Source organism: Capsicum annuum, chromosome 1 (assembly GCF_002878395.1).
Source record: "Capsicum annuum cultivar UCD-10X-F1 chromosome 1, UCD10Xv1.1, whole genome shotgun sequence".
NCBI classification, from domain to species: Eukaryota; Viridiplantae; Streptophyta; class Magnoliopsida; order Solanales; family Solanaceae; genus Capsicum; species Capsicum annuum.
The window spans coordinates 243,399,936-243,416,583 of NC_061111.1; the positions used below are offsets into that span (position 1 = coordinate 243,399,936).

A 16,648-nucleotide genomic window follows, 5' to 3' on the forward strand; every position below is an offset into this window, starting at 1 on the left:
ACAAGTGGTGACCTCCTTCACGCCTTTTTCCATTAACTGACACGGGTCAACCTTTTAAAAGTAAGGCATGAAAGAGGCAATGCCTTGTAATGCGAGACAACTCCCACACCTTAGCCCTATGCTCTGACGAGCTCAGGCTGATTGACAAGGGGTGACCTCCCTCGCGCCTTACTTTTTCCGTTAACTGACACCCAACTTTTTAAAGCATTTGCTGCTTTGAAATTTTTGGTTTCTCCTTTGCCCCTTCGGAATTTTTGATGAAAAAAATTACCCTTTAGACTCCGGACTCGTTCAATTTGCATCAGATCAAATGCAGCAGATACAACATTTCATAAAAAACAACCAATGTTAACAACTTAGCATTTACATTCCATAGATCTTCAAACTTTTCATAGTTCCGACATTATAGTATGACAAACTGTAGACATGTTAGATCTGGAGAACCACTTCATAGTTATTTGCTTTTTGGAGATATCAAGAATGTTCTTTCAGAGAGATCAATAGATCTGCAGCTAAACCAGTTCAACCAAAGGAAGTTTCGTTACAATTATCATCCCGCATTAACTACTCTCTATCTACTGGTAAATTTGCTGGCAGTGAAGGTCGACCATAGCAATATTCCAAAGTATTCACCATGATCAACAAGCCGAACGATGAAATTACACGTACTGCCTTGGCATGCTTCAAAAGAATGTCATCCAGCAAGTGGATTAGCATGTATAGTCACCCGGTTGAGCCTGATCTCGGCAAGGGGCTTATCACCTGGTCCTGTTGGAGTCTGCAAAATTTAGGAAGTGTCTTAGGTGATCGCTAACCAAATTCACTTCCTCAAAAGGGTCCTATAGAGCAAAATATATACTGAAAACAGAATGTACTGCTGTAAATTCGATATCTATCTGTTTTATAAGTCGCGCTGAATAAGATCCAAGAATCACCAATGCACATAAGCTGCTAGAAAATGACAGATAACTCTCACATTCCAAATGACATAACGGAGAGCATACCTTTTCCATGAGATCAAGAACCTCAAATCCATGTATCACTTTCCCGAAGATGGTGTACAATCCATTGAGATGCGGTTGCTTGGCATAAGTAATGAAAAACTGGCTCCCATTGGTATTAGGGCCACTGTTGGCCATTGACAAAATCCCTCTTGCATTGTGCTGAACGGAATGCAACGCACGCAAGATTCAGAAAATTAAATAGAGGCAGTCACTAATAGTAAAGAGAGAAAGACGATTGATTAAACATGCTAGACATAGTGCATAATCGACATAGCGTAGTACTAAAATCAGATCCATAAAGTAGATGCAAAGAAAGAAGGAAAAGTGATAAAGAGTACAAATGATGACATTAGCTCCAATTCCAGGAAGCTAACAAAATCCAAAAAACGCTCAGTGGAATTTACTGCAGATGGGGAAGGCCTTGAGTGCATGATTTGTGAAACTACGGAGTATCATTAACCAAACAGCAACGTTCTTATTTAGTTTTTTAACAAACAAAGTATCATCATTAAATTGCCATGGAACGAGCACACTCTGCACTTGCAAAGCTAAACAAACTTTCGTTAAAGGCCCAACTCTATGGAATCACCAAACTTGATACTGTAAAACGATGATTTAGGAAGTCTATGAATATATTATGCAAACATCTATAAGAACAAATGTTGCAACAAGTACCTTGAGAGACTCCCTTATTTCGTCGTTTAACTTTTTTCCCCAAATACTTGTTCCACCTTTTCCTGTACCTGTTGGATCACCACCTTGGATCATGAAACCCTTTATGTTTCTATGAAATATGGTCCCATCATAATAATCACTTGAGCATAACGCCAAGAAATTCTGCAACCAAAAGGCGCTTAATGTTATTACCAATGATATCTCAATCGTCCAATTAAAACAAACACCAAATGTTAATTAGTTTCACCACTCAAACTAATAAACAGTTGACTGCTTCCAGATAAAAATGGAACTGTCAGTATAAACAAAAGAAGATTAATAGTTCTGCAAGCAATCATGGCTTTAAAGGAGTAAGCAAAATATCATAATACGAGAGGGCTTTCAAGTTCCAAGGAGAATAATTAGTCTACTTATTCCATGAAGCTTATGCTTTTTCCAGTAATGAAATAACGTTCACCACTCCATATGTCCCTGAATCTTTTTGTACATAGGTACATGGATAAGGAATTGGGAATAATACATCATACACTTCGCCGCATGGGATTGAACATAGTTGTTATACAAGGGAATACATCAGGCACGAGAAATTTGAATTACTAGTTTTTATGTACCCCAATGTAGGAGTTAATAACTCAAATGGTCACTCAACTTTGGACTTTTATCCCAGAAAGTCACTCAACTTTGGACTTTTATCCCAGAAAGTCACTCAACTTTGACCTTTACTCAGAAAGTCACTCAACTTTCACATTTTTACTCAGAAAGTCACTCAACTTTCACATTTTCACTCAGAAAGTCACTCAACTTTCACATTTTTACTCAAAAAGTCACTCTGAGTAAAAATGTGAAAGTTGAGTGACTTTCTGAGTAAAGATCAAAATTGAGTGACTTTCTGGGATAAAAGTCCAAAGTTGAGTGACTTTCTTGGATAAAAGTTCAAAGTTGAGTGACCATTTGAGTTATTAACTCCCCAATGTAGCATAGGCATATGGATTAGGAAATGGAGAAACTGTATCAGACACAAGTTAGTATGTAATCGAATATAAGTGCTGTGCAATGTTACAATTAGAATGAGCAACTCAAAGTTTTACAAGTTTTTGTTGTAGTTCAGTAGACCTCAACAAAGTCATACTGATATCGTAGCTGTTGCGACAAGAACATTAATATGAAAACAAGGTAATGGATTGATTACAGAAATATTCTTCTCAAAAAATGATTGATTATAGTGACAGGTAAAATATAACTGAAAAGCCAAGCATGCTACATATGTTGTTTGTGTGTGTATCCACAGAATATATTAATCAAGTAAGCATACGCTGCGGGTTATCTCATTCCAAAAGGGGGCATCTGATCTAGGCCTGTAACACCTCATGTTTAAGATATTATGATTTGCTACTTTGATATGTATGGTTACAATCGAATCGTGGTCTATTTTTCTTTATTATATGGACTGATGGAAAGAAGTAATTATCTTTGTCTTGCAATGAAAGTTATAGACATACAAGAGGAAATGGTTTAGGATAACGCTGCCTTGGCTAGAAACATGGGTTGCCTTAGTAATTCAACAACATATACCCAGTGTGATCCCACAGGGGGGTTCTAGGAGGGTGGGGTGTACGCAGACTCTCCTCTACCTTTGTGGGGTAGATAGGTTGTTTCTAATAGACGCTCGGCTCAAGGTCACGTTAGCAATTGTTTTGTAGTAAAACAGCCAGAAAGATTAAATGGATATGCACTTGAAATTCATATTAGGACTAGCCTCGAGGCAATGATAAGGTTAATTTGGCAAAAAACTCGCACTTCAAGTTGTTATAACTGGTGTTATTAAAAGCCATGGCTTCGTCTCTTAAATCAATGAAGCAATATGAAGTGAGGGGTTATCGCTTCATGGATGAAGCAATACACTTTAGAGGAGTCCGCGCTTCAAATAATGGTACACAAAGTGATCTCAAGGAGAAAGGGTCCATCCTTTGAATCTCAACTTTGAGGAGTTGGATCAATGTCTACATTATAGCAGAGTATATTAGGTGTTGATATTAGTTTTTTAATTTAAATTTCAAAATTAAAGTATAAATCCGTATATGTTTGTTATCTTTAATTTTTCATATATTAGGTTCTCATCCTGTTTGGACTTTCTCATATGGACATCCCTTGCTTTTGAGCGGCACAACCACTTTGGACTGCAAAACAGGAAGCATGTTGATCACCAACGCATTCGTAATCAGATCAACAACATTCATCGACTGCATTTGATTTTCAAGAAAGTTTCCATGCACCTTTTCCAGCACAATTTATAATTGAGCAATAGAAATTTCTTTAGATTGGATCCTCTTAAAAGGAAATGTTGCCATTGTGCTAGATGTAGTCAACACACAATTCGTGAAAATTTAATCCATCTTCTAATGAAGCCTCACGACAATTTTGGCCTAATTGAAGAGGATCATCTTGAAAAAAAATACCAAATTGGCGGCTAAATCTGTGAGAACTATAAGGCTCAATAATAAAGATTGTCTCATTCCCCAAAGGAAGATAGTTTGATCGGATACTCGTAAAATAATTCGACTCAAACTCCTAGCCATTAGCATTATCACGGTAGAGATCCAGATTATGCGTATTGACCATTGTCGCGTTCCAAGCAATACTTTCTTCGCCATGAATATGCTTCCTTGCGTCTTCTTTCCCCTAATACCTAGGGGTACCCTCACCTAAGGCCATAAGAGGATTGGTTGAACCATTTGCTAATGGATAACGAGTCTTGAAGTAATGGACCAACCAACCATACACGTAATGGACCGGGAAGCAAGCTTGGGCAAAATCAAGTTGTGAGCATTTTTAAATTGTGTTTAAATCCATAAAAATGCTTGCTATGACCGAGTCGGGCTAGCTTTTCGTCAACATGCTAGATGACAAGCAACCGTGAAAATGCCCGGACGAATAAAGTCGCCTTCTTTTGTAGGGAGCACAAATATGCATAGCCGACAAGACAAAGGCAGCCATAAAAGTTTCATCCATCTTATGACCCATAACTCCTAATTTATGGAACAAAGATCCTTCGATAGCCTACTAACTAGCAATCGCATCAATTGTCCAGTTGGATTGTACGACTATTTGGAATGGGTAGACTTCTTTTCTTAAGGAGGTTGTTCATATTTTATAGCTTTCTTACACCAAAACTCTACCTATTTTCTCACACCATTTGGGTTAGTGTTATCTCCCTCTCATAGCCAATGGAAGGCATCAAATTAATGCTCACAAGCCAAAGAGAGAAACCTTTTTTCCGGGTCATGCATCTGTAAGTTCTACAACATTTGGCACAACCTCCTCATAAGGAATTCTTGTTATGGGTAGACCACAAATTGTGATATAGATAATTCCCCAGCAAAGGTAAGCAATATATTTGCAGGAGAACACCAAGCTTCACATAAGGCATGCATCATGTTTGTATTACGATCGCATGTGAGAGGTAAACCATATAAAGTATCATAAATTTATGTGTTCTTCAAAGCCTTGTGATTCTTTCTAAGGAAATTTTCGCCCCAGACCCAATAAGCAGGGATGTAGTGAAACTCGCCATCAAGTGTGAAAGTATCCTCAATTAGTCTCTCCATTCACGATTCACCACTCCAACCATGGTAAAGAACTTGCAAATATTTCTATTACGGTGATTGGAGGAGCAAAGTACCCACGTCTAGGGCAGACGACTGTTGTATTCAAAAGTCGAGTCATTTAAGTATGATGGATTCCCCGAGACGACCACAATGCAGCATAATGGCCAACTAATGGTGTAAAAACAGGCAATCTTGTCTCCCCCTTGATGTCCTTATGGTATAATATATAAGGTATTGTGACTTGGATGAAGAAGATATGAAATCTCTCAAGTAAACCATGGTTCAAACTATAAAATGAAATGTTTATCAAATTTCAACTGGTAATGGTCTTTTGCTTACCTTTGCTGGGGAATTATCTATATCACAATTTGTGGTTACCCATAACAAGAATTCCTTATAAAGAGGCTGTGCCAAATTTTATAGAACTTACAGGTTATCAACAGTGCACAAGAGGAGGATCTTGCTTCAGCTACAAATTGGGTTCAAACAAATATGATCAAACTTGGACAACAGTTTGGAGTAGATTTTAAAGTGTGTAAAAATGAAGCCTATACGATGTTAAACAAGATGGATCAACGGAGGAAAAAGAAGAAAGGACAAAGGGAGAGTTTACTGGACTAAGCTCTAAAAATATAGTTCAAAAAGAGGTGAGGAATCTGTTTTTTGACATGAACTTCAAAGATGGGGAACCAAGATCTAGTGGGAGAATGCTAGCTTTAACAAATCAATGAAAGCAAAACTAGTATCATGGAATGTGAGGGGGTTAAATAGGGGTGAAAAAAGGGACATGGTTAGGAAATTACTACGTCAATGGGATGTGGATATTTATGTTCTAGTAGAAACAAAGCTAAAAGGTCTTGTAGATGGTATGCTACGAAGTATATGGAGTAATAGATGGTTGGCGGAATTTCATAAAGTGGTTGTAGGGAGAGTGGCGGAATCTTAGTTCTATGGGATAAAAAGGTGTGGATAGGAGAAATGATGGAGGTTGGTGATCAAAGTAAATGATGGAGGTTGGTGATCAAAGTGTTACTGGGAAATTCACTGGGGTAAATGATGATTTTAGCTTTTCCATCACTTCAGTCTATGCAAATTGCAATAGAAGAATCAAGAAGACTTTGTGGGAGGAGTTGGTAACTATCAGAAGTAGATATAGTGGGCCATGGGTAGTGTGCGGTGACTTTAATGTTACCAGATTTCCTTCTGAAAGAACAAATTGTACGAGACTGAATGGTGCTATGGCAGAGTTTTCCTCGTGTATCGAGGAACTGGAGCTGATTGATCCTCCTTTATTTGGAGGATCATATACCTAGAGGGGAGGAGAGAATAACAAGACTGCCTCTAGGATCGATAGATTCCTACATTGTACACAATGGGGGGAAAGTTTTTTACAGAACAGGCAACATGTGCTACCAAGATTGACTTCCGATCACAACCCCATTGCCTTGACAAGTGGGGACTGGGAGTGGAAGAAAACCTACTTCAAATTCGAAACATGGTGGCTGGAAGTGGAGGGATTCAAAAACAAAGTAAAAGACTGGTGGAACTCCTTCAATGTTGAAGGAAGAGCAGGCTTCATACTAGCTGAAAAGTTGAAGTTACTCAGTGGAGTAGGGACAACAAAGGTAACTGGAAGCAAAGAAAAGAGGACATTTTGAACCAGATTACAACCCTGGAAAATGTGCAGGAACATAGAATCCTCACTGATGATGAGGTTCTACAAAAGACCAATTTGGCGATGGAGTTTGAAGAGAGTAAAAAAATAAGGAGATAGCTTGGAAACAAAGGTCAAGCATACAATGGTTGAAAAGTGGTGATAAGAACACAAAGTTCTTTCATAGAATTGCAACTTCACACAGGAGGTTCAATTCTATGGAACAACTTCAAGTGGAAAAAGTCATGGTGAAAGATCCAGTTATAATCAAGGAGGCAGTGCATGATTTCTACATGAATCTATTCAAAGAGTCTGAACAATGGAAACCTAATCTTAACATACCGGATGTCACTACGATTTCTGAGGAGGAACGGACTTGGTTGCAAAGACCTTTTGAAGAGGAAGAAATTCAAGAAGGGACTAGAATGTATGCAATGGAGAAGGCACCTGGTCCAGATGGCTTCCTAATGATCTTCTTCAAGACTTTTGGGAGATACTGAAGGAAGATATAATCAACACTCTGTCTGATTTCCACTCCAATTAGACTTTTGAAAAGAATTTCAATGCAACTTTCATAGCTCTAATCTCAAAAAAGGTGGGAGCTTCGGAGTTGAAGGATTACAGACCAATCAGCCTAATAGGAGGTGTGTACAAGATCATAGCTAAGTTGCTGGCAGAAAGGCTTAAGAAGGTGATGAGCAAGCTGGTTAATAAAAATCAAATGGCCCTTATAAAGGGAAGACAAATCATGGATGCTGCACTCATAGCCAGTGAATGTGTAGACTCAAGGATGAAAAGTGGAGATGCAGAGCTACTATGCGAATTGGACATCCAGAAAGCTTATGACCATGTAAATTGGCCCTTCCTTCTCAACATCTTAAAACAAATGGGTTTTGGTAGCAAATGGTTGAAATGGATAGAAGCTTGTATAAAGACGGTGAGATTTTCAGTTTTAGTTAATGGTGAACCAGTTGGATTCTTTCCATCTGAAAGAGGGTTGAGAAAAGGGGATCCTCTATCCCCCTTTCTCTTTATTTTGGCAATGGAAGGATTTGATAGCATGATGAGAATAGCTACACGACAGAGATGGATCAGAGGCTTTCTTATAGGAGACACGCTAGGAGCGAGAAAAAAGATAAGTCCCTTACTGTATGCAGATGATACCATTATCATGTGTGAGCCAGAGGCGAAGCAATTGAATTATATCAGGCTGATCCTGATCCTTTTTGAAGCAGTATCAGGTCTAAGGGTAAATTGGGGAAAAAGTAGTTTGATTCCTGTCAAAGATGTACCTCCGATTCATAAATTGGCTAATATCCTGGGATGCAAAATTGAGGGATTGCCAACCAACTGACTAGATGGAAACCACAATCTCTCTCTTTGGGGGGAAAAATGGTTTTGATTAATTTTGTCTTGAACTCTCTTCCTACTTATGTGATGTCTTTATTCCCTATTCCTTCAAAAGAGGTCAAAAAACTAGATAGACTTCGAAGGAACTTTCTCTGGCAAGGGGGCAAAGAAAGCAAGGGTTATTACTTAGTGAAATGGAATAGTGTCATGTTGAGCAAAGATAGAGGAGGCTTGGGCTTCAGAAACCTAAGTATTCAAAATAAAAGTCTTCTAATGAAGTGGCTGTGGAGGTACATCAGTGAAGAGAGAACTCTTTGGAAGGAGGTGATAGTAGCAAAGTATGGTGAGTTGAACCCCTGGTGCACAGAGGCAGTCACATTACCATATGGATGGGGAGTGTGGAGAACTATCAGAAATTTGTGGAGTTGCATGGAAGAAAATGTGATTCTCAAAGTGGGAAATGGCAACAAGTTCAATTTTTGGAAAGATGGTTGGATTGATCAAAATCCTTTAAGTGAGTTATTTCCAGACCTCTTCCCAATTAGCACTAATCCAGAAAGTAGTGTCAATGAATGTTGGTCTGCACACGGGTGGAATCTCTCTTTACTCGACTGGGAAGTAGATGGGTGGCTCTCTTACTGGAAAAAAATTGAAAGAAACTAAACTAGACACAAATGTACCAGACAATATCATTTGGAAACACAATAAGGATGGGAAGTTCACAGTTAATAGTGCATACAAACAAGGGATACAAGGGGGACCTGAAAATAATAACCATCAATGGAAGACCATATGGAGAGGCTTGATTCCTACAAAGGTGAAGTGTTTCACATGGCTAGTGATCAAAAGAGCATGTCTTACCCAAGAAATCCTTCAGAAGAAAGGAAGGACGCTAGTCCCTAGATGCTTTCTATGCAACGTGACAAGGGAGACTAATAGTCACTTATTTATGCATTGCAAGTATACAGCTCAACTCTAGGAACTCTTCCTTAATATCAAGAGTTATTGTTGGTCCATGCCTGAGCACACAGCTGACTTATATAGTTGTTGGATCAGAAGAGGGGGAGAAAGACTCAGAAGAGGTGGTGGAAGCTGATTTCATCATGCATATGGTGGTCTATATGGATAGAAAGAAATGCGAGATGTTTTGAAGATATATCCAACTCCATTCAAAAAGTAAAATGGAATTGTTTAATGTCTTTACTTTTTTGGTGTAAACAATTATGTATAGTGGATGTAGATGAGATTGTAGATCTAATAGGAAATCTGTAATTCTGATTAAGGTTATGTAATTTCTGAAGGTGGCCAGCATATCCTAATGCTGAAGAATACCAATTTACCAATGTTCAAAACAAAAATGATTTTTTGCCTCGGAGCAAAAGTATAAGCCTTCGGCTTAAGACAGTGTAATGGTCTTTGCCTTGGACAAAAGCAGAAGTCCTTGGCTCATACGGTGTAACGATCTATAGGAGTCCAATTGAAATTTTGATACACTTTTTTCGCAATTTGAATCATGATTTACTTTAGAGATACGACATCCTCTTCATCCTAGTCACGATAACACAAATATCATACCATAAGGACAGCAAGATAGAGACAAGATTGCATGTTGATACACCATTAGTTGGCAAGTATGTTGCTCGCTGGCCATCTCTGGGAATTCCATCATGTTTGAACGACTAGATCCTTTGACTACACCAGTCATCCACCCAAGACGTGGGTAATTTTCTCCTCCAATCACCGCAATAGAAACATTGCAAGTTATTTACCTTTCTTGGGGCAACGAATCGTAAACACAAAGATTGGTTGGAGTGACACTTACACAATTGATGGCGAGTTTCACTACATCTGTGGTGTCCTTAGCATCCTTAGCAGGAAAAGCAAGGATTTAAAGGACGCAAAAATTATGATGCTATATATGGTTAACTTTTCACATATGATCGTAATACAAACATCATGCAAGCTTTTTGTGAAGTTTGGTGTCCCCTTACAAACACATTGCCTACCTCTAGCGGGGAATTATCTATATCAAGTCGGGGTTTATATGCAATTTGCGGTCTACACATAGTAGGAATTTCTTACAAGAAGGTTGTGCCAAAAATTGTAGAACTTACAGGCACATATGACACGAAAAGAAGGTTTCTCCCTCAGGCTTGTGAGCATTTTTTTTTACGCCTTCCATAGGCTAGGCCTACACGAGGGAAATGGCACTAACCCTAATGTTCATGTGAGAAAATGGGTAGAATTTTGGTGTAAGAAGGCTGCAAAGTATGAACAACCTCTAGTAAGAAAAGAAAAGAAGTTGGCTCATCCCAACTCGTTGCACAATCCAACTAGGACAATTGATATGGTTGTTAATTAGTTGACTATCAAAAAAATCCTTGTTCCATAAGTTAGGGTTTAAGGGCCATAAGATGACAAAACATACTTGGCTGTCTTTGTCTTACATGTTATGCATACTTGTGTTCCCTACAAAAGAAGGCGACTTTATTCGTTTTGGCATTTTCAAGATTGCGTGTCATCTAGTATGTGGACGAACAGCCTTGCAGTCCTGGCCTTAGCAAGCATTTATACGGGTTTAAACACAATTCAAAATGATCACAGCTTGATCTTGCCCAAGCTTGCTTCCTGGTCTATTATGTGTATGGTTGGTTGGCTCATTACTTCAAAACTCATTATCCATTAGCGAATGGTCCAACTGATCCTTTTATGGCCTCATACTTTGGCAATGGTGCTGCTAGGTATTACGAGAAAAAAGACACAAGGAAGCATATTCATAGAGGTGCAAGTATTGTCGGTATGCAACAATGGTCAATAGGCCTAATTTGCACCACTGCCACAATGATGGTAATGAAAAGGAGTTTGACTCGATTATATGAGTAATCCATCAAACTACCTTCCTCTGAGGACTGGGCGGTCTTTATTACGGAGACTTATAGTCCTTATAGATAAAGCATCCAATATGGTTTTCTTCCAAGATGTTCTTGATCAATTGAGCCAAGATTTTCATGACGCTGCATAAGAAATGGATTAAAATTTGAACAAATTTGTGTGTTGACTAAATTTTAGGGCAAGGGCAACATTTCCTCCTAGTGGATGCATTGGAGCTTTCTTCAAATCACATGCAATCCTTGGTGAATGTTGTTAAGCCGATTACAAATGCTTTAGTGATCAGCAAGCTTCCATTTGCAATCCAAATTGGCTATGCCACAAAGCAACGAATCTCCATATGAGAAAGTCCAAACAGAAAAGGCACATGCTTAGGCTCCTCAAGATTCTAACAAGTAACCACCTCAAGGCAAAAGTAGTAAAAGTCATGGTGGCGGTGTTGAAGTGAAACCGTCTTCAAACGAGTCAAGAGATCTCTAACAACAATGGCAGTTCTTCAAGGACTTCGACGGTTATTAAAGAAATAATGATTTGAACTTCCGTACTATCTGTGATACCCGAACAACTTCAGTAATTGTTAATTGTTTACTATTTATTCATCCAAGCAACGTCAACACTTTGAAAATTTTCCACCAAAGTAAACCACACGATGGCCGAATTTCGAAAATTCGCTTTCGACACCTAAATCAAAGCGAGAAGACACTTTTATTCCTCATGGTATAACTACAACAAAAGCAGAATTCCATTCACGCAAACAACCAACAACAACTATGTCCATTTTTTATGGAAGAAAAGTTGTTTTGAAGATTCGACAGAATTTCATTTTGGAAGCTTAGACCAAGATTCGTTCTAAACTTTCCGACCTTAATGTAGATCATGCTTCTTCTCTTAAAGACGGGGTCCAATTTATTCTCGTGGATACGGATGGAAAGGGTGTGGATATTTCCCCTTTGATTGAGCTTGGGACTTCCTATGACCAGGCATGATCGACTCTTGTTTATAAAGCCGCAGAAGTTGAAAGATAAGAGTCATTTTTAAGAGCTAAGGAACATCTTGATTTTGTCTTAAGCAAAAAAGATTATAAATCCGGAGAGCTATTTTCTTCCAGTCAATATCTTAAGGAGGCGAGGAAGAACTAAAGGAGTTAAAGACCATCCGAGACGCTGCCCATAAGGAAATTGAAGAGATTGATTCAAAAGTCACAGCTGCCGAAAAAGAGTACCACAGATGTGTTGATGTTTCTTGGCAACAGCAAATGATCTGGTCGATGTGGAAGAGAAGAAGGGACACTACAATCTAAGTTTAGATTAGCCTACAAGAACTATTTTCACTCGAACTCATTTTCTTATTTCTTGCATTTGATTGATTAGTTGATATTCTTAACAACAATTATTTTGCTTTGTATAGTGCATTCTCGTTAATATTTCTTTTGCGCTTTAACATTAAAAAATGTTATACTTATTTTGATACATAAATTTCATTGCATTAAGCTTCAACTTTCGTGTAAACGTTGTTGTTCATAAACTTTGCATCTTCGGGATAGAAAATTTATATTTTAATGTGGGAACGTCAAAATCATGAGCAAGTTGATTTCTTGAGAACTTTTTTAAACCTAAAACATATTTGAAATTTAGAGTTTCACACGATCAGGATCATCCTAGAAAAATTTTAGAAGTCAGCCTTAAATGTTGATATGTTGGCAGTTCCAAATTTGCGCAATCACACCAAAAAAACATTATCTTGGTGTAGGACTGTTGAAATTGCAATCGGTTTGATTATCTAGAAACTAGACTTCCAATCCAAAACTCAAGAGTTCAAAACCATTTGGATCTTCCCGATAAATTTCAAAAGTCAACCTTAAATGTTGATTGCTGATAGGTTCATATCCATGCGATTACACCAAAAAATTATATCTTGATATAGGAATGTCAAGATCACAATTGGCTTGACTATCCTAAAACTAGACTTTGCAATCTAGAACATACCCAAAATTAGATGGATGGATTTTCTAGGTTGATGAACACCGTGTATAAGTCCTTCCTATCCCTATACTGCTCCACCGGTTTCCTTACAAGATGGATGGCTTCTGTAGTTGAAGAGTCCTGGCATGAATCCAAACAGTAGGCTCGAACTACTGTTTTCCAAAAAATACACATCCACTCAAAGTCCTAAGACCATGTATGAGAAGGGCTAAAGCCTACCCTGTGCTCAAAGAACAAATAAGTTGGTGATCTCATGATAAGGGAGCCGGAGACCGAGGCCCTCGTGAAAAGCGGCCTACACACTACCCCTAAGTTTCTCGGACTCGGGTGCGGGTGTCTGATACGTGTACGGATCTAAAGGAGGTTGGATCCTTCACGGTCTCAATTTAAAGATTCGCGGATATGGATCTGGGGATAGATACGGATGCGGGAATTCGGCGAAAAATAATTTAAAATATCTACAAATAGAGTTATAAAACATAAATTATGAGATATTATGTGGAAAACTTGAGGAACTATTATTCAAGAAGAAAATCTTGAAAGGAGGTCAAAAGAAAAGCAATAACATAGAAATTTTTACATACAAAGGTATTATATTTTCTTCAATTTCACCATAGCTTTTGTTTTGATAACAGAATTTCTTAAATTTGTCCAGACTTTCCCAGCCAATTTTGGTCAAAGTATCCAAAATCGGTTGACCAGATCGGGTAAGGATCTCCCACCCATACCCACACCCATGTCGTATCGACACGGGTGCGGCACCGAAAGTGAAGAGTCCGAGTAACTTAGCTCTACCCGAGCAAGCACGGGAACTAAAACTATTACCAAAACTGTTGATCAGAGGGTTTGGCCTCTGCTGAAGTAGGAACCTTAAAAGGTAAAAATCAAAACTACCACCCACTACTATATCCCACCAAATTGGAAGAAGAACCAAACTATCAAATTGCAAACAAAGTTCTTAACTTTTCACAACCGATTGCAGGCAACCACGGAAACCAATAGCTAATGAACCCCCACCCCTTCCCCGACAAAGCTATGGTAACAAAGGTGGTTCAAACTCCCTTCATCAAAAAATTACAACATAAATACACGGTCAAAAGTACTTTTATTTTTCATAAAAATACTCCCTCCGTTTCAAAAAGAATGACCTACTTTGACTTGGCACAAAGTTTAAGAAAATAAAGAAGACTTTTGAATCTTGTGGCCTTAAATTAAAGTTGTGTCAAATGTACCAAAATACCCTTAATCTTGTGGTCCTAAACATGTCATGTGGAAAAGTTGAAATTAAAGTATTGCCAAAAAAGGAAAGGGGTCATTCTTTTTTAAACGGACTAAAAAAGAAAGTAGGACATTCATTTTGAAACGGATGGAGCATGAGATTTTGAACCCCCTTGACTTATTGATACATTTACTTGTTTATATTTCAAATCCCCTCAGTGAAAAATCATAGTTCTTCCACCCCACCCACACACCAAGTTGACAACGACGTACCTAGTGTAATCCCACAAGTGGGGTCTAGACAAGACAGTGTCCAAAAATCTTAACCCCCCACCCCCACCCACACACCAAGATGACAACAACATATCTAATGTAATCCCACGAGTGGGGTCTAGGTGGGACATAATGGCCACAAAACTTAACCCCCACCCCCACCCACACCAAGATGACAACGACATATCTAGTGTAATTCAACAAGTGGGGTCTATGCAGGACATAGTGTCCACAAAACTTAACCCCCACCCCCACCCCCACCCACGCACCAAGATGGCAACGACATATCTATCGTAATCCCACGAGTGGGGTCTGGGCAGGACATACAACAACAACAACAACAACAATCCCAGCGTATTCCCACATAGTGGGGTCTGGGCAGGACATAGTGTCCACAAAACTTAACCCACAGCCCCACACCCACCAAGATGACAACAACATATCTAGTGTAATCCCGCGAGTGGGATCTGGGCAGGACATAGTGTCTACAAAACTTAACACCCACCCCCACCCACCCACCCACCAAGATGACAACAACATATCTAGTGTAATCTCACGAGTGGGGTCTGGGCAGGACATATAACAACAACAACAAACCCAGTGTATTCCCACATAGTGGGGTCTGGGGTCTGGGCAGGACATAGTGTCCACAAAACTTAACCCCCACCCCCACCAAGATGACAACGACATATCTAGTGTAATCCCATGAGTGGGGTCTGGACAGGACATAGTGTCCACAAAACTTAACCCCCACCCCCACCAAGATGAGTAATCCCACAAGTGGGGTCTGGGCAGGAAATAGTGTCCACAAACCTTACCCCCTCGCCCCCCATACACACACACAAAAAAAAACCAACAAGACCCACCCAAGAATTATTAATATCTTCCATAATTAAGTCACACTTAACAGATACAGCAGACAGATTCTTTAAAACCCTTCTTGGGATAGCTAAGGAAGAATGTGAAAAGAAGAAAAGTATTCAACTTTACCTTATTTACAACAAAATTAACATGAAAAACATCAAACTTTTAAAGAAAGAAAGAATGTAAATATTCAACTTTAGCTTACTTCCAATAAAATTAACAGCAAAATATATATATATATATATATATATATATATATATATATATAAAGAAAGGAAGAAAGAAAGAACCTCAGCAGTTCTAGGGACTTCATCACAGAAGATTTCACACTTGATGTCTCCTAGGTTTGTATGAAGTGTCACTGACTGCAAACAAAAATAAATAAATAATTAAAATTGCTAAATTTAATGGGTTCAATTTAAATGAAATAAATTTCCAAAAAAAAAATAATTAAAAGATGAAGAAGAAGAACCTACCATGTTTTGCTGGTTGAGTATAAAGATTATTGAAGGACACAAATAGCAAAATTTAGGACCCCTATTTAAAGAAAATAGTGCAATTATACAAGATTTTTACAGTTCAACTGACTCATAAATAAATTTTCGACTATTTTAAGCGTAGCTGTCAATATGGGTTGGCCAGCCATATGGGCTTTGAGTTTGATGGGTTAGGTCAAGCTGATTCATTTAAATGATGGGCCAAAAACCAATAAGCTTATGCTATTAAGCTGTGGGATGCGGACTTCACGAATCAGTCTACTTTTTAAAAAATAATATTTTATAATTTAATTTTATATTATGAATAAACATAAATATTTATCACACAATAATATATAGTATTAATGTTTGTTAATCAAAAGGGAGCCAGAGCTCGAATCATCCAAAGTAGGAAGAAAATGAAGAGGTGGCACTACTCAATCGAAAACATCATGGTTGAAAGTCGATGGCGCGTTGAGGGAGATATAGTGAAGAGGAGGCGGCTAGCTGAACTAAGGAAATTAGGAAAGTGAAGAGTACAATGTACTCTTTATGATTTAGTGATAGATATTTAATTATTTTATTATTTATTAGATAGGAAAGTAGGAAACTCTCCGGTTCATTTTCTTTGTTAATGGAACCAGTTAATGGTCATCAT

At 38.4% G+C, this 16,648-nt stretch overlaps 1 protein-coding gene across 1 annotated transcript; it reads right to left on the bottom strand.

Annotated features, from left to right (window-relative positions):
• Positions 1-311: 311 nt before the first annotated feature.
• Positions 312-16,146, bottom strand: LOC107849456 (peptidyl-prolyl cis-trans isomerase CYP18-1). Its single transcript, XM_016694026.2, has 5 exons — positions 15,991-16,146; positions 15,805-15,879; positions 1,680-1,841; positions 1,005-1,163; positions 312-778 (listed from the first exon to the last, which is right to left on the bottom strand). Exons 1-5 carry the CDS (start codon positions 15,991-15,993, stop codon positions 695-697), a joined length of 483 nt encoding a protein of 160 aa, XP_016549512.1. The 5' UTR covers positions 15,994-16,146; the 3' UTR covers positions 312-694.
• Between the last annotated feature and the right edge of the window lie 502 nt (positions 16,147-16,648).